This window comes from Candoia aspera, chromosome 1 (genome assembly GCF_035149785.1).
Source record: "Candoia aspera isolate rCanAsp1 chromosome 1, rCanAsp1.hap2, whole genome shotgun sequence".
In the NCBI taxonomy this organism is placed as follows: Eukaryota; Metazoa; Chordata; class Lepidosauria; order Squamata; family Boidae; genus Candoia; species Candoia aspera.
This window is the reverse complement of record NC_086153.1, coordinates 24,605,301-24,625,442: the sequence shown is the minus strand read 5'-3', so window position 1 is coordinate 24,625,442 and position 20,142 is coordinate 24,605,301. Positions and strand designations below refer to the sequence as shown.

Sequence of the window (20,142 nt, the reverse complement as noted above, 5' to 3'; positions counted from 1 at the left end):
TTCATACAGGTCTTCTGCCAAAACCCATACCGCTCTGGGGTCTATCAGTACTGTATGATACAAACTTAGTGCATGATTTCCAAAAAGCATGATGGAATGTTGATCCCAGAGAGTGACCATTATCTAGTCAGGCTTTCTGTTGCCACCAATGCCTAGCCAAGCTTGGCAAGTTCCCACACCAAATGTAAGGGCACCTTACGGTGCCCCCCTCCTACCCCAAAACACATATATACAAAGATGTTTTCATGGTTCTCTCCACTGGAATATCCCATTCTAGTTCATATTTTACTAGGCTGTATTCATTGTCCTAAATGTGATGCTTCTGATATTCCTCTTGTGTATGTAGGGCTGATTCAGTAAAGGCCTATTATATAGCTGGATAACTGGATTTTACTTGTACATAGTATTGTAGCCTTGTCTGGGTGGTGATGAGCCTGGTTTTAAAATTGGAGGAAGAAATATCAATAACCTGCACTATGCTGATAACACTACCCTGATAGCTGCAAAGGATCTGCAAGCCCTAGTACTAAAACTCAAAGAACACAGTGAAAAAATGGGACTAAAATTAAATATAAAGAAGACCAAACTAATCACAACAGGAAGAGCAACCAAACTTAGAACTGACAGTGAAGTTATTTAAGTGTTGGATAGCTTCTGCCTTTTAGGATCAACCATCAACAGTAAAGGAACAAGCAGTCAAGAAATATGTCACAGACTAGTACCTGGTAGAGCAGCCATGAAGGCCTTGGAAAATATATTCAAATGCCGTGATGTGTCTATACCTACAAAGATCAATCAATTGTGCAAGCCATGGTATTTCCTGTGACACTCTATGGAAGCAAAGTCCACTCTTGGACTTTGAAGAAGTAGGATAGGAAGAGTACTGACACCTTTGAACCTTGATGTTGAAAGAGACACCTGAGAATACCATGGACAGCCAAGAAAACAAACTAATGGATCATTGAACAAATCAACCCAGAGTTCTCACTCAAGGCACAAATGACCAGACTCAACTTATCCTACTTCGGGCACATTATGCAAAGATCCAGGTCTCTGGAAAAGGCTCTAATGCTGGGAAAGGTGGAAGGAAAAAAAAGAAGAGGATGACCAGCAGCAAGTTGACTGGACTCAATTACAGTGGTGATGAGTGCACTGTTGGGAGACTTGAAAGAACAGGTTAGGGATAGATCATCGTGGAGATCTATCTATGTGGTCATTAGGAGTCGACTTGATGGCACATAATCAATCAATCAATCTATATTGTAGCCTTGTCTGGGTGGTTTTACTTTGCTTGTAGATATTTTGTGTGACTTGGCTGCAACATCTGTCTGGCTGTTCCTGAGAATAAACTGATTTGTTGAAGCTAGTGTCATCTTGACTTTATATCATGAATCAGCATAGCAACTACTTGTTCAAAGAGTGTATGATATAACTATGTCTCCTCTGATGACTAAGGAAGATATGTTGAAACAATACCCAGATGTCTTTGAAGGTTTGGGTAGTTTTCCTTGTGTACACCATATGCATGTTGATTCTGAGGTTACACCAGTAATTAATGGATGTTGCAAGGTTCCCTTTGCCATTAGGCAGGAATTAAAAACAACTCTGAAAAAATTAGATGCAATTGGGAGTTATATCTTGAGTCACCACTCCAACACCATGGGTGAACAGTTATTACACAAAAGAGAGATGGATCATTATGTTTATGTTTGGATCCTAAAGATCTTAATGAAGATATAAAGAGGCAGCATTTTACTATACCTACAGTACTGAGCTGCCGATCGGAAGGTCGGCGGTTCGAAACCGCGCGGCGGGGTGAGCTCCCGTTGCTCGTCCCAGCTCCTGCTCACCAAGCAGTTCGAAAACATGCAAATGTGAGTAGATGAATTGGTACCGCGTCGGCGGGAAGGTAACGGCGTTCCGAGTCGTCATGCTGGCCACATGACCCGGAAGTGTCCCTAGGGACAACGCCGGCTCCAAGGCTTAGAAACGGAGATGAGCACCGCCCCCTAGAGTCGGATTCGACTGGACTTTACGTCAAGGGAAACCTTTACCTTTACCTTACAGTACAGTATGTACATGGCCATCTGATGGGGAAAAAACGTTTACAATCTTGGATGAGAAAGAAGGCTACTGGCAAGTGTGGCTTGTTAAAGAATCAGCAGAGTTGTGCACTTTCAATTCATTGTGGGGTAGTTTCATTTCAACTGTTTGCTGTTTGGTATAAAGTCAGCCAGTGAAGTATTTCAGCAAAAGAATCATGAGTGTTTTGCTGATATTTCAGGAGTTCATATTATAGCAGATGATGTGATTATAGCTGCCTCTACACTGGAAGAACATGAGCAAATTTTGAGACATGTCTTGGAAAGGGCTTAAGAGAAGGGAGTTAAGTGTAATAATAAGGTGCAATTTTTGGTAGATAGTGTATATCTATATATTTTGGTAGACAGTAGATCCATAAGTCATATTGTTTCAAATGATGGGGTAAATCCAAATGATGAAGAAATATAAACTTTTAGAGCAATGCTAGCACCTGCGGATAAGGTATTCAGTGCATTTTGGGCACGTACAGCATCTGGCACAGTGTATATCCAAAGAGTCAGCAATAACAGCACCTCTTGGAACTATGCTTAAGAAACATGCAGTTTGGTGCTGGGACATCCCATAGCAAGAGCTGCTAGATCAGTTAAAGCATGCCATTGCTACAGCTCCAGTTCTGCATTACAGAACCCGGTCATACAGAGAGGGCATGTTACGGACCCCATCCATAAAAGCATTCCATCTGGCGGGGTCTTGGAAGTGTGCCTTCTCTGCAGTAGCTCCCGCCCTTTGGAACATTCTTCCCCCAGGGGTCAGACAGGCCCCCTCACTCCTGTACTTCCGTAAAAAAACTAAAAACCTGGTTTTGCCAGCAGGCCTGGAACAGGAAGGGGACTAGCCACTCCTGGGGATGGCTAGTGCCATAGAATGATTTTAAAAGGGCCTGCTATACTCACGGACTGATAGAGAACTCTCAGCCATCTAGATTCTATCTCATTTTTACTTATTGAATTTATTGTATTTATAATTGTTTGAATTTTAACTCTGTTTTATTGTAAACCGCCCAGAGTCCCTCCTTTGAGGGGGAGATGGGCGGTAATAAAATTTGATAAATAAATAAAATAAATTACTTTGATCCTGGATTACAGCTTGAGGTACAAGCTGATGCCTCAAACCTTAGGGGCAGGTTTGTTTCAGGCCAAAAGACTCATGGCTTATGCATGTGAGCAGAATTATGCTCAGCTTGAGAAGAGTTTCTGGCTATAGTTTTTGCATTTAATAAGTTTCATCAATATGTATTTGGCAGAATGGTAATAGTCCATTCTGACCATAAGCCATTAAAAGCCATTGGTCAAGGCTATTAGGGCAGGCACCTACTTGGTTGCAACAGATGTGGTTATACCTTTGGAAGTAGAGTTTAAAATAGTTTACACAAGAGGGTGAGAGAGGTATGTCGTTGATATGCTGCCTAGAGTGGTATTTCAAACATCTGTAGGAAAGGAGATATGTCATTGGATGAAAGGGTAGTCCACACTCTGCGTCTTACTGGTTCAGTATCAGAACATCCATTGAGGCAATTGTAGCAATCCAACAGTGATGACCCAGTTTTGCAAACTTTAGAAACTTCACATCAGGCTGGCCTAGATAGTGTAAGTTATTTAGACTTCAGTTGTGGCTATATTGGCTGCTTAAAAATCAGTTATGCAAAGACAGTAGATTTTTGTTCATGGGGTCTAAAATAATAGTTCCTATTATTGTTAAGAAAAGGAATTACATATCACAATTCCTTCACTTGGCTCCTCAGGTGTTCAATGATCAAAGGAACATGCCAGGGGCATTATTGGACAGGGATGATATAATCAGATTGAACAGTTTATAGCAAGTTGTCCACAATATCAGTTGCTTCATCATAGTAATCTGGGAGAACCTATGCTCCTTCATGAGATTTTGGAGTAGTCTTCGATGAAGGTGGCTGTAGATGATTAGGGGATGATTATTGCTAAGTTAAAATCTTTATATACATGGCATGGGATTCCATCTGAGCTTGTTTGACTTGCTCCCTTTGCAAGTCACGTAGTGCAGGAATTTACACAAAAGTGGGTGATATAGGTAATCCATTCTAGTCCTAATAGGTGTAGAAAAAAATTGTGCATGAGAAAGCAGACCTCTTCCTCTGGGATGAAGTAATTCAAACAAGCAATTGAACAACCAGGGTGAAGTAAGAAAGGTAAAGCTGAGAAATAACTCTTTCACTTCCAACAACCCAAATATGAGCAGGCTGGGTTATTTTTTAATTTAAAAAGAGGCTGTTTCATGGTTTGAATCATCATTAGGAGACCTTTTGCATCACTGAATCTGAATTCACTTAAATTACCATCAGTTTGAAATGCAAGTTGTTGAAAAGAATAGGACAAAGAATTGTGAAAAGAGAAGTTTAACTACTGTAGATGCATAGTGCACACCAACTAAAATATCCAAACAGTGGATTTTTACTCCATCATTTGCTTTTGTAGATTATCTGAAAAGGAATGTCCAAAGGCCTCTGGATTCAGATCCAAGTTTTTCTGAGTGTTCAGTGAACAAATCTGTGCAATGTGTAGTAAAAGTTAAGCCAAAAGTCAAAAAGAATACACTATTTAAAAGAGAGAGCAACAGGTATCCCAAAATTGCCGAAGTTTTGAATTAGTGCAGCTAAAGTGCAGACAATGAAAGGAGAAGGCAGGGACAGCAACTTTCTCGTATTTTATACAAAACATTATTCACCAAATGGAACATGCTGCCACTAAATAAGGGGATCACTGCAGGCTTGGAGAACTTTAAAAAGGCATTTCACATATTTATGGAAGAAAGTTTTAATGACACAGCTGGTGGTTAGAGAGATGGGACAAATTGGGGAGACCTGGGTTCAGATACCCATATGATCATGAAACTCACTAGGGTGATTTGGGACCAGTCACTATCTCTCAAGCCTAATTTTCCTCACAGGGTTCTTGTGAGAATAAAACAAAGGATGATCCCACATAGCTTGAACTCCCTAAAGGAGAGGCAGAGTATTCATGCAATAACTAGGTCCAATGGAATGTCTATCTACAAAGGTTGTTAATTTCCAAATACAAGTTGTGGGAGAAACAATTAATAGGGGGTTCGTGTGCTGCCTGTGGGATTCCCATAAGCCTCTGGCTGATCTTTCAGTACTGGACTAAGTGGAACTTTGTTGTGATTCAGGAAAGCTGTTTTTCATAGCTATGAATATTTATTTAAGGTTCTGATACAAGAAGACACAAGATTTCCATTCAGTCATCTTCACAGCATCACATCCCTTTTGATCTTTCTGATGTCCTGGAAGCATCAGAAAAGACTGATGCCAAAAATAAAACTGCAAGTTTACAAAAAATTAAATTGTATCAACCAGCAGTCACAGAATCTCAGTTTTGTGTACACAGTTTTAACTTTTCTTTAATGCATGTACTGCACCCATAGCTGTTAGGTACATGGAAGAGATTTTAGTTCAGTGGTCTATTCCCTAGCCTTTGCAGGGGAACTCACACAACAAAGGCTGCAATATGTCATTGCCAGAAACAGGCTCAGAGAGCAAACAATTGCAGACTATTGGAACAACAAAGCCAAGACACACACAGTGGAGAAGGTCCAACTGTATAATGAAGTTTCCCTTACCCTGAGGCTACTGAGCCATTCAAGCTAACTATTCATTTATATTTTATAGACCACTCTTTCTTACTGGCACAGAACAAAACAAAACAGGCATTTCAATCTTCCGTTCGTATTCTAAAAGGGCTCAAAATCTAATTAACGTAAGAAATTAAAGAGAGCAGAAGAGAGCTAATGAAAGTAAATGGTAAAGAAATCAAACACTGGGTTAGTTACAAGAGGAACAGGATGCTTCATTTTCCCCACCCTCCCCAGTTATACAATCTCCCCTCCCCTCCCTCTCCACCATTAAGCCAGAGCCAGAAAGAAAGAAAGAATCCCACTTCTTCAGTTAGATTCCTAAGATCCTTTGAATGACACTTGCAGGAGATCTTTATAGAAGAGAGCAACTTGCCCTGATCCTGTTCAGCATCTCTCTTGCAGCAAGGAGCAATCATAGCCCTGGAAGGAAGACTTCATTAATGACAAATGGGGTCAGGGAAAGCTTCATGCTTCAAGTTCCACTTTGGCTATAAGGCAACTTACCCAATGGAAAACTGGGGCATGAGGCCAGGAACCTGTAACTGAATACTCTTTCACTCAGAACTCATGCATTTGGGATCTTCCTGGCAGGCCACAACTCCTCATCCATTCCAAAATAGCATGTTGCTTGTATTTAGGGAAATGAGACAGGACAGCTGGAGGCAAAGAGTTGTGGCAAAAGAGATTTCTGTCCTCCCTTAGGATTCATGCCTAAACTAAAATTCTGCCAAGTCTTACTCTTCCTTCCACAGAATTTCCCGTTAGACTTAAAAAGTGGTTGACTTGCTTCTGCAGGGTTTTACTTTATATAAGGACTTCACTGAAGGTTATTGGAAGAGAGGGGACAGTAAGGAAGAGGGTAGCGCATGGACAGTAGCAGTTAGACAAAAATGCTTATCACCATCTCCCAGTGCCACATCCCAAACTAATTATTATTTTACGGAAGCAGCATTTGGGGGATTCTTTGGGCAGCCTTATGTCACTAGATGGCGCAGTTTTAAAGAGGTGAACAGCTACATCTTGACTGAAAAGTCTTCTAGCTACATTAAAGAGATATCCTACAGCCCATGGGCTCAGACAAATACAAATTACCTCACTACCAATCCTTATGCTGTCTCAAAAATGAGGCTGGTGGGTGGTGCTGTCCTTAGTGTTTTAACGTGGACAACTTAACAAAAGTGATTGGTGAATTCGTATCACTTCATTTCTTTTCCCAAAGAGCAATCCCCTTTCAAAGGAATGCTAAACCCATGTTTAAAAAACAGGTTTAGCACTTCTTCAAACAAGCACTCAACATGTTTATGTAAGGAGTCCACATAAGACCTAATAAGACTTGACAAGTGTTTTGGAAAGTGCTCTTCAGCTATTAAGAGGGCAGATGCCCCTGCGGAGGTCAGGTGTCTAGTCTCTCCTGCTGCCAAACCAAATTACCATGAAGGGTGTTCCCAAATGACTGAGGGGAGATGCATGCCTGCAGGTGCCTAAAGTGACCTGTAGCAGCTGGGAAAAGCTAACACTTGACTGCATCATCAACCACATTGTCAATGAAACATGCTAGATCATGTCAATGGCAAAAAAAAAAAAAAAGATTGCCAGGAAAAGAAGGAAAACTCTTTTAAAAACTTGAATAGCTCAAGACAACTTTTAAGCTGCCTCTGCTGTAGGCTGAGGATGAGACAAAGGCAATCTCATGAGGACATGGAATAAAAAACTTCTGTTAGGGGGATATGAAGAAGAGTCCAAGTAAAATGAGGTGCTGAGATTCTCTGAACTTGAGATGTAATTCTGCTGAGATTCTCTGAACTTCCTTGGATGAACCATCAGAGATACCTAAGGCCTAGCACCCTGAGACAATATCCCTTCAGACTTAACAAAGGAACCATGTTCTCTAAGACACGATCCTTTCCCTGACTAGACTTTGACCAGAAAAGAATGTCTGATGAAGAACGTAAGAAAAGATCTTAAAAGAAGCTGCTGTCTTGCACAAGAAGATCTTTGAAAAAGGGCTGCTCTCTCAATCAATGGAAGATGAAGGAGTATCGTTGTATGCAACCTGGGAGATAGTGGGCTGAATGTCAAGACTTCACATTTCTGTGAAATAGAGCCTCATCATCCCTAGGAGTCCTGAGTGTTCCCCAGTGACAGCATAACACTTAATCCATCTTTTTTCATTTGTCTGAATAGAAGTGAAAAAGAAATGTAGCTTCATGGTTTCTGGTGTTTCTTGATAAAAACCATGCACTAGAGCTGTGTGTGTGTGTGTGTGCATGGATGGGTGGGTGTATGCACACACATATGCAATTGGCGCTGTTCTCCAGATGAGAAACTCTATATCAATACTGCAAATGGGAAAAACTTTAGGCTGCTTCTTTTTGAACTTCCTATACTGGAAGTTGGGATCTCTAATGAACAAGGAAAAACATTTCTATACTTACTCATCTGGTTTACTCATAGGTCCTCTGTTGATGGAAGCCATGGAGTTGTCTGCCCATGAGATCTGTTCTCCCATGGCTGGCTGCCCAAATTGATGATCAGTGACTCCCAATTCCAGTTCAGGCAATCCTGGTGGAGAAAATTCTATATCATTTTGGGAACAAGAAGAATACACCAGTCTGAACTGGTCAAAAAGTGGGACAAAGGGAGGGGATGTGAATTCACCTAGACTGTAGCTTGTTCATAAGGAAAACTGGATTAAGTCAGGCAAACATCCTATTGTTTAAGACTATCTGAAACAGACTAGAAAGGAGGCAGTCCACTATTCTAAGCAACATTCAAACAATCACCTGCCTGAGCAGCAGTACTTCCCAGTAACAATTCAAAGTTTCTGTAATGGGAAGGTGGCAGCTTGGCAACCATGAGACATTTTTGGCACTACTTTGCACCAAGTGGTCTGCCTCACAGCAAGGAAGATGCTCCCTGAGACAATCAGTTCTTGATGTATCATCCAGTTGGGCCCCTCATAGTGCTGTACTGGTGTTCTCAAAGACATAGTCACCTTCTATCCAATTCAAAGGTGCTCTGAAGTATCTTTTTGATAGCATGATACTGCACTTGAAAGTGCTCGGTACAGATAATGGTGATGCATTAAGAAGCCACAATGGTAGTGAAAGTTGGGATCAGGAGGATCTCTCCCCCAAAACATAAGGAGAGGACTGAACTAAGGATGAGAACCATTTTCACAGTGGTAAAAGCTGCCAGACATAGTGCTCAAAAGCAAGAGCTGCATGATGGTTAATAATGTGCCTGTAGCACCCTCATTCAGTTCACTGGATTTCCAAAATCCACATTATCTCCTTCATAGTTCCATGATAGCCTGAAAAGCTGTCTAAAGTTACTATTGTGAAAGTAAATACTTTTGCAACTCTGCCAAACATCTCCTGGGCCTTCTAGAAGGAAAATGGGTGCTGAAGGAGTGAAATGACAGTTTTAGGACATGGGGTAGGAAAAACAAGCACAATTCATCCATACAGCAAAAGGGGCTCCTGGTTTATAACATTCTGGCTGCCAGTGGTAAAGACAAGGAAATCTTGTTGATTCTTTATATGTAAACAGGCACTTGGCAGCATCACACTAACTGGTCCAAAGCAACAACTTCTGCATGACTACACTTTCTTGTACTTTCATCAGTCAGTTAAACACACTATACTTTTAATATATAGCAGCCTCAGTGATCCAGGTATAAATTCCGATCAGGAACAGACATCATAACCACAGACACACCCATTTGGAGCAGCAATCCTTTTAAAAAAATATTTTAAATCAAAGACTTTTAAACTATGCATACCTAAAGATGCCTACTTCCATGAGGACAACAAGGCTATTCAGACATTATTTAATTAAACACTTTGACTATTCCTCCCATGTGTTTTCAGCCATGCCCACTGTAACAAGTTGAAAATATGGAGCAGAATGAAATCCAGGTTCATTTGGTTGGTCCTGAGAGTTCCAATGGTGTCCAGACCAGTGAGAAACTCTAGTCTACACTAACATGGCCAAGGCAGCATTAAAGGCTATTTGCTATACCTTGACAATAAATAGGCATGGTCCTTAAGCAGAAATAACATCTCCATTTTTCCCAGGCTAGTGTCCTCCAGATGCATTGGACTTAAATTGCCACAATGTCTTGGGTGATAGAAATTGTTGTATGACACATTTGAAGGGTACCAGGTCAGCATGGCCTGTAGTGCAAGGCCTGTGACTCTACCCATGGGCATAGAATAGAGAATAAAGTCGACCTGCGAGCATTTATTTCATTCTTGAACTAGCTGTGCAGCAGCAATGAAGTGTTCTTAAGGGTTGCTTGGCAACTGGAAAATAAAGAAATTGCTGGCAACAATTGTAGCATAGCTGATTATGGCTGAGGAAAGGATCGTTCCAGATGGGGAAGCCTAAGGGGGCTGACCATCCATGCTATTGTTGTATACTAGAAATGCAGCTAGCAATGAACCCCTGAGAGGACAACATGTCAAAGCACAATCCTTCCAGAACATTTCAATCAAATACCATCAAATTGTATCATTGATGGCCATGCTCCCTCTGCCAATCAGATCTCTGTTTATAAACAAGACACACCCTCCCTTTTTATTGCAGGACACTGAAATTTGCTTGTGAATATTTCATGGCATGCAGCTGACCGCAAAATACTATCCTAGTATTCTATGTAATAGCTATTATCTTATTTGCTCACTAGAAAAAAGTGCATACATAAAATATGCTATTTGTGAAAGCCACCAGATGGACAAATCAAGGCATGAGGACAATGTACCCCATCAGCAATACAGCTCCACAATTATCAGAGTGTCCTTCTGAAATGGTGTCTCAGACCTCAAAATTAAAATCAACATTAAAAACAGCTCAAATCTTGTCAGATTGCTAAATCTTGTGAAATCTAGCATATGAAAGCAGAAATCTCTCAAGATTTTTTTGCGCGAGATCTGAGACTGCAAGTGGTTTATAGGATTTGGGGAAATTGCAAGACTGTGGAAACTTTGGGACTTTTTTTGTGAGTATCTGCAGGATCTTGGATCCCTTATGGCATTTGCCAGAAACTGTGTATTATTGTTTATGTTGGAATGCTTGATACATTTTCCTCATGTAGCAGATCCATGAACATTGTACTTAACCTACAGGAGCTTCATAGAAGGCTCTTAACTGCATAAGCTGAAAATGGAAAACCAGTACCTGTGAGAGACTGTTGGGTATGACAGTACCTCACATAAGCAAAAGGAGAGGTTTTGAGATTGAATGCTCAAAATCTGCTTCAGCAGGTATAATTCCTCCTAAATATTTACATATACATAAGTACAGATCTTCCAGTCTTGACACTTGGACAATGACAGGATAAGACTTTTCTAGACTCTGCAGTGAAAACACTTTTTCCATTGACTGTTAAGATGGCTATTCTTCATTCTTGTGCCTTTACTTAGGGTGAAAGACCGACTGAGCAGAACTAATGTTCCCGAGTAGGCTAAGCATGTGATAATTACATTTGTACTTCAATATGCAAAACAAATTCCTTCTTTTAACCTTTCAGGTAAATCAACCCAAGAAAGCATGACTAGGCACTGCATTTGGACACAGAGAGACTAGTTTGGTCTAATGATTAAGGTACTAAACAAAGACTGGGGAAGTCTTGGTTCAATTTCATTCTCAACCATGGAAGTTCACTGAATAATTTTGGGCAAATCACTATCTCTCAGCCCAAATTACCCACAGATAAGGAGGATAGAACTGAAGGAAAGAGTGCTATGCATGCTACCTTGCTCTCCTGGGGGATACACGTTTAACAAATATTAATAATAATAAAGTAAGAGCCAAAATCCTCATGTAGCCACAGGTTTTATTGCATGACAGGCTAAGTCATTATTTCATAGGCTGATCTACCTGAAAGAGCTGTTGGGAAAAGGAAGTCTTTTCTATATGGATATACCTCCTTCATATCCCACCCTATTCCTCCATGCCTCAGCTGTTAAAAAGAGGGGTTTGCATTCATGACAGTGAAAGTACATACCAGTATCCGGTTGAAAGGGACTTGGGCCAGGTACTGCCCCCCTGCCCTGTTCTGATGGCAGGCCAGGATGAGGGCTGCTGCCATTTGTTGCAGGGAAAGGCGCTGTCCGTAGCTGGACTGGCTCCATCGGGTCACAGAATTCAAATGGGGACCGGCCGGCCTGCATTCCCTGCCCACCATTAACAGCTAGAACAGAGAAGTTCAGTTCAGAGAGCAGCTCAGGATTGCTTTAATCTTCCCTTCTTTTCATCAACCAAAGATGCTACCAGCAGTGATGTTAGATAGAGAAGGTCAAGGTTGCATAAGTTGGCACTAGAGCCAGAGACGTGGCTCAGATGTTCTCCTTCTCTTGTCTTTTCCCAAACCTCTTTCACATAAAGAAAAATAAAGTGGCTATCATGCTAATAAAAAGGCTTCAAAATCCACAGTGGACAATTGCATGGCTTCTGGAAATGGCCATACTGTCAAAAGCTTCTTGCTGTACTGTACCTACTGTCTGGAATTCCTACACAATCCATCAGAGGGCTCTCTTCCCCACTCTAGAATTAACAAAAATTTCTTTGCACATTTAATCAAACCCCATAATATTTCAGTTTTCAACATGACAAACACTGTAACAAAGGGATAGATTTAAACAACAAACTGAACCCAGCTGGAGTGAAAATTCTAACAGCAAAAATGTGAATTTCTTCTCTTGGCTTCTATTCTTTTTTCTTATCATATTCTCAAATATGGGATTTTTTTGTATAGCTGTTTCAGAAAAGATGGGTTGTGAAAAATTAGTACTCGACAATTTTAATTTTAAAACCTTAATAATAAAAGTTACCAAACCTCAACTGAAATAAGAAAGCCTTCCAACTGTAGTCTATAAAAATTGTAAGAAATAAATAAATCCAAGTTACATTTTTAAAATGTTGCCAAATTTATAACAGGTTTAATAGAATTCAGTCATTTTCTGAACTAGGTCTAATTGCACAAACATGTTTCAACCTTCAATTCTAAAACCATGTTTGCAATTACGTTCTTGGGATTCAAAGAAACCAAACAGATCACTCTCTATTTCACAATCTACAGAGCATTTGCAAACTTATGAATAAAAAGCAGTGGGCGTAGGAGCGACTTCCTGCCATTCACTTTGCTTGTGGGAAGCTGGCAGGGAGTGCTGGAAATCACTCCTCCTCCTCCTCGGCTGATCCATGGAACTGCCTGCCACTTTGCTGGGGGAAGGGGGAACAAAGGGAGCCGTGGATTGTGAGGAAAACTGCACCCCAGCTCCCGATCCTGGCGTGTCCCCAAGGGCCCCCTCCCTCCAGGGAGGAGAGGGCTCACCTGTCAATCAGCAGCACCCTCCAACCAGCCCTACCTTGCCAGGAGGCATCCAAGTTGCTCCCTTGTCCTTCCCTCGCCGCCCACCACCATTAAGAGACTTCAGATTTTGGTCTCAGTTCCAAAGCAGCCAATCGCCGCTTACCGGTCAGGCTTACCACCAGCCAAATGGGAACAGGGACCAGGGGAAGGTGGGAAAGAGGGCAGGGATATGCCCCTTCCATCTTCCCTTGCGCCACACAATCTACAGGTTTCTGGGAATATAGTTGGAAGGCGCGGTGGCACTGAAGCAGCCACAACTTTGCCAAATTTCAATCCCATGGGAGTAACGGATCCTGGATTTTGGATGCATTCTTTAAGTTAGCCCGTTTGTGGTATGTTGATTCAAAAACTGTTGCCCTATGATGCACGGTTTTGCCCAACTGAAGGTTACAAACAAACACTGAGTGTTTTAGTATATAGATAATAACAATAACAACAACACTTACTATATTCCACCTTGTAATACTTATTCTCTGAGATCTATATCGTACTGACTATCTAGTAAAAAAAATCTTTATCTCTCAAAACAATGAATCTCATTATAAAAATATTGCAGACTTTTGATTAGCTTTTAGAAGTTGGGTTTTCTAAAGCTTCACATGGAGTAAAGCCTTCAGTGCACAGGTTAACAGGCTTGAGTGAGAAATGGCTGTATGTTATTTGTACCAAGTAACTGACAAAGAAAGGACAGGAGAAATGGTTAGTAAAGACAACCAGGGGTGAACAGCTTTTTTAAATCACCTGGTAATTTCTGCAATTATGGGAAGGCAAAGACTGCTTTCGACGTGTGTCTTGTGCCTGCACAGCCATGATACATAAACCTTATTTGGGAGCCCTTTTCTCCTGATGAAGCACTCTGCAATTAGCAACCAGAGAAATGCTTGAAAGCCTGTATTGAGCAAAATCTTGGCTGGGTCACTTCTTAGTGTCCAATTTTATAGTGCCCTATAACTATAAAGTTATAGAATAAAGAAGGGGCAGACCTTTTTTCAATTGCTCAGCGAGCAGTAGCTGCAGTGTAAATGATGCTCTGTTGTAAACGCATCTCAATAAATTTGAAATCCAGCAGTTACTTCTTGTGCCAAAGTCTTTTTATATATTTTACTGGTTTAGTTATAGGGCACTATAAAATTGGACACTAAGAAATGACCCAGCCAAGATTTGGCTCAGTACAGGCTTTCAAGAATTTCTCTGGTTGCTAATGGCAAAGTCAGGATCACCTCTAGGTCATCAGGCAATTTAGCATTACCGAATTTCTTTTCTGCTGCCCTCTCACTCTCTCTCTCCATTTTAAAGAGCATAAATAATTATTAAAAGCTATCTGCCCAACAAGCAAGCAGGCTAGTAAATATACTGCAGGTCCAAGAGCTTCATAAGCTTACTAAAGTATTTTATTTTATTGTATTTTGGGACCTTTGAGTCAGTTATGAGTTATGGTGACTACACGGACAAATACCTAACGTTTTCTTGGCAATACTTCCAGAGTGGTTTACCACTGCCTTCTTCCTAGGGCTGAGAGGGAATGATTCGCCTAAGGTCACCCAGCTGGCTTCTGTGCCTAAGGCAGGATTATAATGCACAGTCTCCCAGCTTCCAGTCCAATGCCTTTTATCGCTATACCAAACTGGTTCTAAATACTTTATCTGCCTTATAACTGGAAATTCAGTGGTCTTTACTCTCAAGCCAACGAGCACAAAACGGGCTCAGTTCAATACTAGGATGGTGAGCATCTTGGGCAGACCCACAGCTTGTTACATTACCTGTCTAAAAAATAAGAAAAGGAACCTTCTAGTCCACAGTGATGAAGAAGATATGAGCATAATATTCTCATAGCAAATGATATTAATATGCTCTCTCTGGACACTGATGTTCCAAACTGCCATGATGACTTAACAACAAAAGCAAATAAATTGTCAGAACTCTGAAAACTGATCATTAATTTAATAAACTCCTCCACAGGGCATTTGGATATTAATGATGTGAGGGCCACCATTAGCTAGTCAAGGTTTTAAAATCTTATTGATCTGCAGTTTTCTGAGTATTTATATATTTCTTGTTTGACTGTAAATTGCCTTGAGTCTACAAAAATAAGTGCCATACAAAAATTTGTAAACGTAACACAAAACAATCCTGAGGATTCTATAAATCAGTTATGGATAATGTGAAGTATTTCTTCCTGAATCTTAGGACTTCAAGATTAAACCCATATTTAATATTCCACAACTGGGGTCTTGAGGAAGAGAAACTCTTTAGAAAGTTTTGAGAGATTAAATGGCTGAGAATTCAGCAGGTGGAAGCTTAAAAATGCCAAATGCGGGCTAAGCAGTGTCATGGCACACACTGCATGAGAGTTTAATGGACTACTTAATAGCTGGCAAAACTCTGGATCAAGCACTTTGACTAGTGCCAGCTTAGCACACATTGAACTCAGTTAAAATGTCACCTCAGTTTGGGTGCGTGTACTGATTTTTCTGTGGAATACAAAGGCTTCATAAAAGGTTATTCATTTTTTCCTGATAATTCTGCAACAGGCCTGAGGATGAAGAAGAATTGTTGAGTGATGGAATATGTTGCTTCCATCAGAACAGTATCCATAAAAAAAAAAACTGGGTAAGATTATATAGATGCATTTATCTTTTGCATCGAACTATCCACATTATGCATATGACAAAATACATTTTTGCTTCTCCGTTGTAATAAATACATCTTTAAATGAACTATTGCTCTTTCAGCTTCTTAATATGACCTGGGTTTTAGTCAGTTCCTAATATCTCATAAACACATGATACCACAAGAATCGATCTTACTGTCTTGAAAATGCAACTTTTAAATCCCATGGAAAAGCTGATGGTTCAACTTAAACATTATCAAAACAAATTTGATTTTAACAAAGGGATAGAGATGGTTATTGGATTTAGAAGGTAAACTTCACTGCCTTATTTTTAATCAACACCTGAACCTTAAGTACATTGATACAATGCTGGACTACAGTTTATCAACACAGGAAACACTAATAAGAATGTATTTAAAAGACTCAGAAGTACATACAGCTCATCCCAGTAGGAGTTCTTGCAGCAGTACTGGGCTGAAGAGAGGGGCTCAGGATCTCTGACTTGATAGTAATGCCACCACTTTCAGTTGTCTCTGACCCACACAAGCCTGGTGGCAACTGGGCCGACTTTTCCAGCGATGGCAGCATCTGCTCAAGGTCAGATGCAAACTGAAGGGAGAAAACAAGATCACAGGTTAGCTACTGAGCCTCTGAGAGATAATCACAATTAGAGATTTTAAAAAATACTCATCCTTTTGCTTGGGTTTGGTGTTGCAATGGTTTCTTGGTTCCATACCTCTGTACCTCACTGCTAGCAGGCACTTACCAAAGTGGAACCCTATTTGCAACTAGAGCACTGAAGAAATGAGATAACTCTGGCAAAAAAGTGTTAATATGATAGGAAAATGTATTTCATTATTAGCATGGGGAAAGAAATTGCTGTTTGCTTAAAGCACTATCTACCGTAGGGTCAGCTCTGCCTGCTCCCATCTTCCTCTGCTATAGCTTGATGAGACAGTCTCAAAGCAGAGAAAGTTTATCCTAGTCTTGCTGCTTGAAAGCTTGAGACAGACAAACACACACACACACTTTAAAGAAAGATCTGGGGCATTTTGTGGTGGTGGGCCAAAGGGCTGTTTCTTTACCTCTCCCTGCTTAAAATAGCTCAAAGACCCATTGCTGAGGGTTGCCTGAATGGGCATTAACAGCTTTTTAAGACAGATTGTTCATTTAATTGTACTCAGTGGAAGCTAGAATGCCAAGTGTTATTACACTCTATACCATAATACCAAGTGTTGCTTTAGCAGATGCTCTGGATTGCTGTAGGTACATGCAGTGCTTAAGAAAATTAGGCCCACCATAACAATTCAACAGAAAAAAAAGTACACAAGGACTCACACACATCCTGCATGATCCTGAAAGCATTAGCACACCTGGACCTTTAAAAAAAAAGTGAACATCCAGAAACACTTCAAGGATGAAATCACTGGCAAGGTGAGATAAGGGTACTTTATATAGCAATGACTGGAGTTTGGAAACACCCACATAGCAAGAAGCCTGAAAAGCTGACAGCCTCCCTTATCTGACAGAAACTCTTTAAGAATCAGGAGCCAGTTGAACAAGCTTAACTATGTGCCACTCTGCTCATAAAAGCATGCATGTATATTTTGAAATTGCTGCATATTTCTCTAGCAGGACCAGGACCACGTCAATATGAGCCATTCGGGGGCCTTCATCTGTCTCTAAATATTATTCCCACTGAAACCCAACACCACATGCTGATGTTGCTAGCATTTCAAAATCACATACAGTTTTAGTTATTTGTCCAGGAATACTGAATTGTTAGGCTGTTCTGTTTAGTTTTGTTATGGCAGTGTTTAATAGTTTCATAATGCCACAGCTTATTTTGACTTGTATGCCTTATAAATGAAATGTGTGCTTAGTGATAATTCTAATAAATAAATTCACAAAGAATGTAATGAAACCCTGATAATCTTATCAGTTTTTAAAGAGAAAAGCTATTAAGGAGAGGACAATTTAGACAAGAAAACTGAGGGGGTTCTCAGATCTAAACACTGGGCTTTGTAGGCATGACCCTTTGCAATAAGAACACCTGAAGATGATGCCCTGAAAACTCCAGGTAGGGCTGGGGGGAAAAAAAAGAGCTGTCTTCAGGCTGGGGAATCCATGGGTTGTAATATCTCTCAGATTCCATTTCATTCCTCCATACTCCAGCAGCTTCCTAATTGCAAGGAAAATCCTAAACCCCTTCCACACAAGACATTTTCCTATCTCCAACCTAGGGGGAAATTTAAACTACCCTGATCATTAGCTTAGAGCAGTGTTTCTCAACCTTGGCAATTTTAAGATATGTGGACCAACTCCCAAAATTCCCCAGCCAGCTTAAAGTTAAAATTAAAGGCATCTTAAAGTTGCCAAGGTTGAGAAACACCAACTTAGAGTCTGCTGGTCCCTTAAAACTCAAATAAGTATTTTGTAATGAAAGAAATCATGTCCTAAAAGTTTTATTCAACACTGATATCGGTGGACTTATACCAGCTACGGTATAGCTGCATACCGGTTATGCTGTCGGTCATTATCAGATGTAAGTGAAGACATTCAAGTTCAAGTTACTCAATGTACTGACATCCAATCTGAAAATCTAATATGCTTAATTAAATCAGCTTACAAATTTAAATTTATTTCTAAAGCAAGTATTTTACTTGGTTTTCAGGTAGGGTGTATTTGAGAGAGATGGGGAACACTATCCAACCCTGGAACTGAAGTTTTCAATAACTACTCATTTTTATAAAGCATTATAAAAATCTGGACATTCTCTTGCATTCTTCAGCACCATCTCCTCATGTGAAATAGAGCCAAATTAAGCAATTTTGCACACTCCAAGCAGCTGAGAACCATGTGCCAGAAATCTCTGAGCCTTGGGTCACACTTCTCAGTTAGCAGTGAGCTTGAATGCTGCCTCCAAATATACTGGCAATGTAAAAATGTGTGGTTACTATTCCTGCCCATCTAAGATTGTAGTGGAAGCTTTCCTTTTAGGCCTCTCTAAATAGGGACATAGATATAGGAGGACATTGAAGGGACATTCATATAGGGGGACAGTGAAGCGACATTGATACAGGGGGACATTCAAGAGGGACATTGATAAAGCCTGCAAACACTTTGTCTCATTCACTTCAGTTCAAAATTCTCCCCTTGAATCTTTACAAAGATTCAAATTCAATCTTTCTGTAGTATTCAGGTACAGCATGGAAAACTGCATAAAGAGTGTCCTGTTTGCTTAAATTATTCAATTCATTCTCATTCTCTATGTCTTTGCTGACACTTTTTTCCAATTTTACAAATTCTAACAATAGGAAGAAATTAGGAAATATACCTGAATGTGGAAATGTGATCTCATAAGACAATTAGAAAAGAAGACATAAAGTGAGAAATCAGGTCATTATATCTTAAGAAACTACAGCTAACACAGAAGATTACAGTTCACAGATAAAGAGGAAGTTTCATCTAATAAAGCCATTACTGTCTGTAGTATATTGTACTACAGTCATTGACTCCACTGCAGCACAATGTGTATTGTTTTAATTGTGACCTTGGAACGCAGAGTTTATTCGATAGACGCTCCCCCCCCCAATATAATTCACCAATTATAATTTGTGTGCAGTCCATAATTATGGTCTTTTCATCTCAAACACAACATGAACAAAAGAGTCAAGGGTTGGCATAGGGGACAGAACTCCCAACTGTTCACACTTCCCAACAACTGGCATTTAGAGACACACCTGCCTGATACTGCAGGTAATATACAGCCAAGCTATCATGACTTGTAGCTGTTTAGAAACTTAATTTCTGCTAATTTATCTATTTTTTCCTTCACAAACGTATACACTGATGGCCAAGGTTCTGTCTTGTTACCGATATACTGATAATGCTCTGCACTTCACAAACTAGAACCTTCATCCTTTGAGCTGCAATAATTCTTGGGATCTCTAATTTACACTAAAGTATAAGAAATGGGGGCTGCTGCTGATGTGAATGCCCCCAGTCCTCCCCCTATCTTGTCAAGTTTGGATAGGCAGACTACATGAACTTCACTCAACTGAACAAAATCCTGGGATTGTACCTGTAAATATCATCTAAACAGGTGTTGTGCGCAGCCAACCCATAAACCAGAAAAGAGAACATTTGATCCTGACCGGCAAAAATGCTCAGAGAGGAAAATCACATTACAGGAGTTAAATTAAGCTGCCAAAAAAACCTGGAGTAGATTTTGATGGGAGAATCTGATCACTAGCACTGCATTTTCCTTTGAGGAATGAAGAGGTTGACCACACAATTTTCAAACTCTCTCTGGTGCTACTCAATTTCTTTCTCTCTATATGTTGCTTTCCCACACAAGCTCCCAGTTTCCAACCCCAAGAATATATTCCTCCTAGTCAACAACTACTTCATTTCAACGGCA

The 20,142-nt window shown here is 40.3% G+C and overlaps 1 protein-coding gene across 6 annotated transcripts in view; it reads right to left on the bottom strand.

Annotated features, from left to right (window-relative positions):
• Nucleotides 1–20,142, bottom strand: part of NCOA1 (nuclear receptor coactivator 1) — a 295,660-nt gene that overhangs the window by 17,505 nt on the left and 258,013 nt on the right. For all 6 annotated transcript variants that reach the window (XM_063300632.1, XM_063300594.1, XM_063300586.1 and 3 more), the window contains 3 exons: nt 16,157–16,328; nt 11,741–11,926; nt 8,166–8,292 (listed from right to left, as the gene is read on the bottom strand). In XM_063300632.1, the coding sequence (XP_063156702.1) occupies nt 8,166–8,292; nt 11,741–11,926; nt 16,157–16,328 (485 nt within the window). The remainder of the gene's footprint in view (nt 1–8,165; nt 8,293–11,740; nt 11,927–16,156; nt 16,329–20,142) is intronic.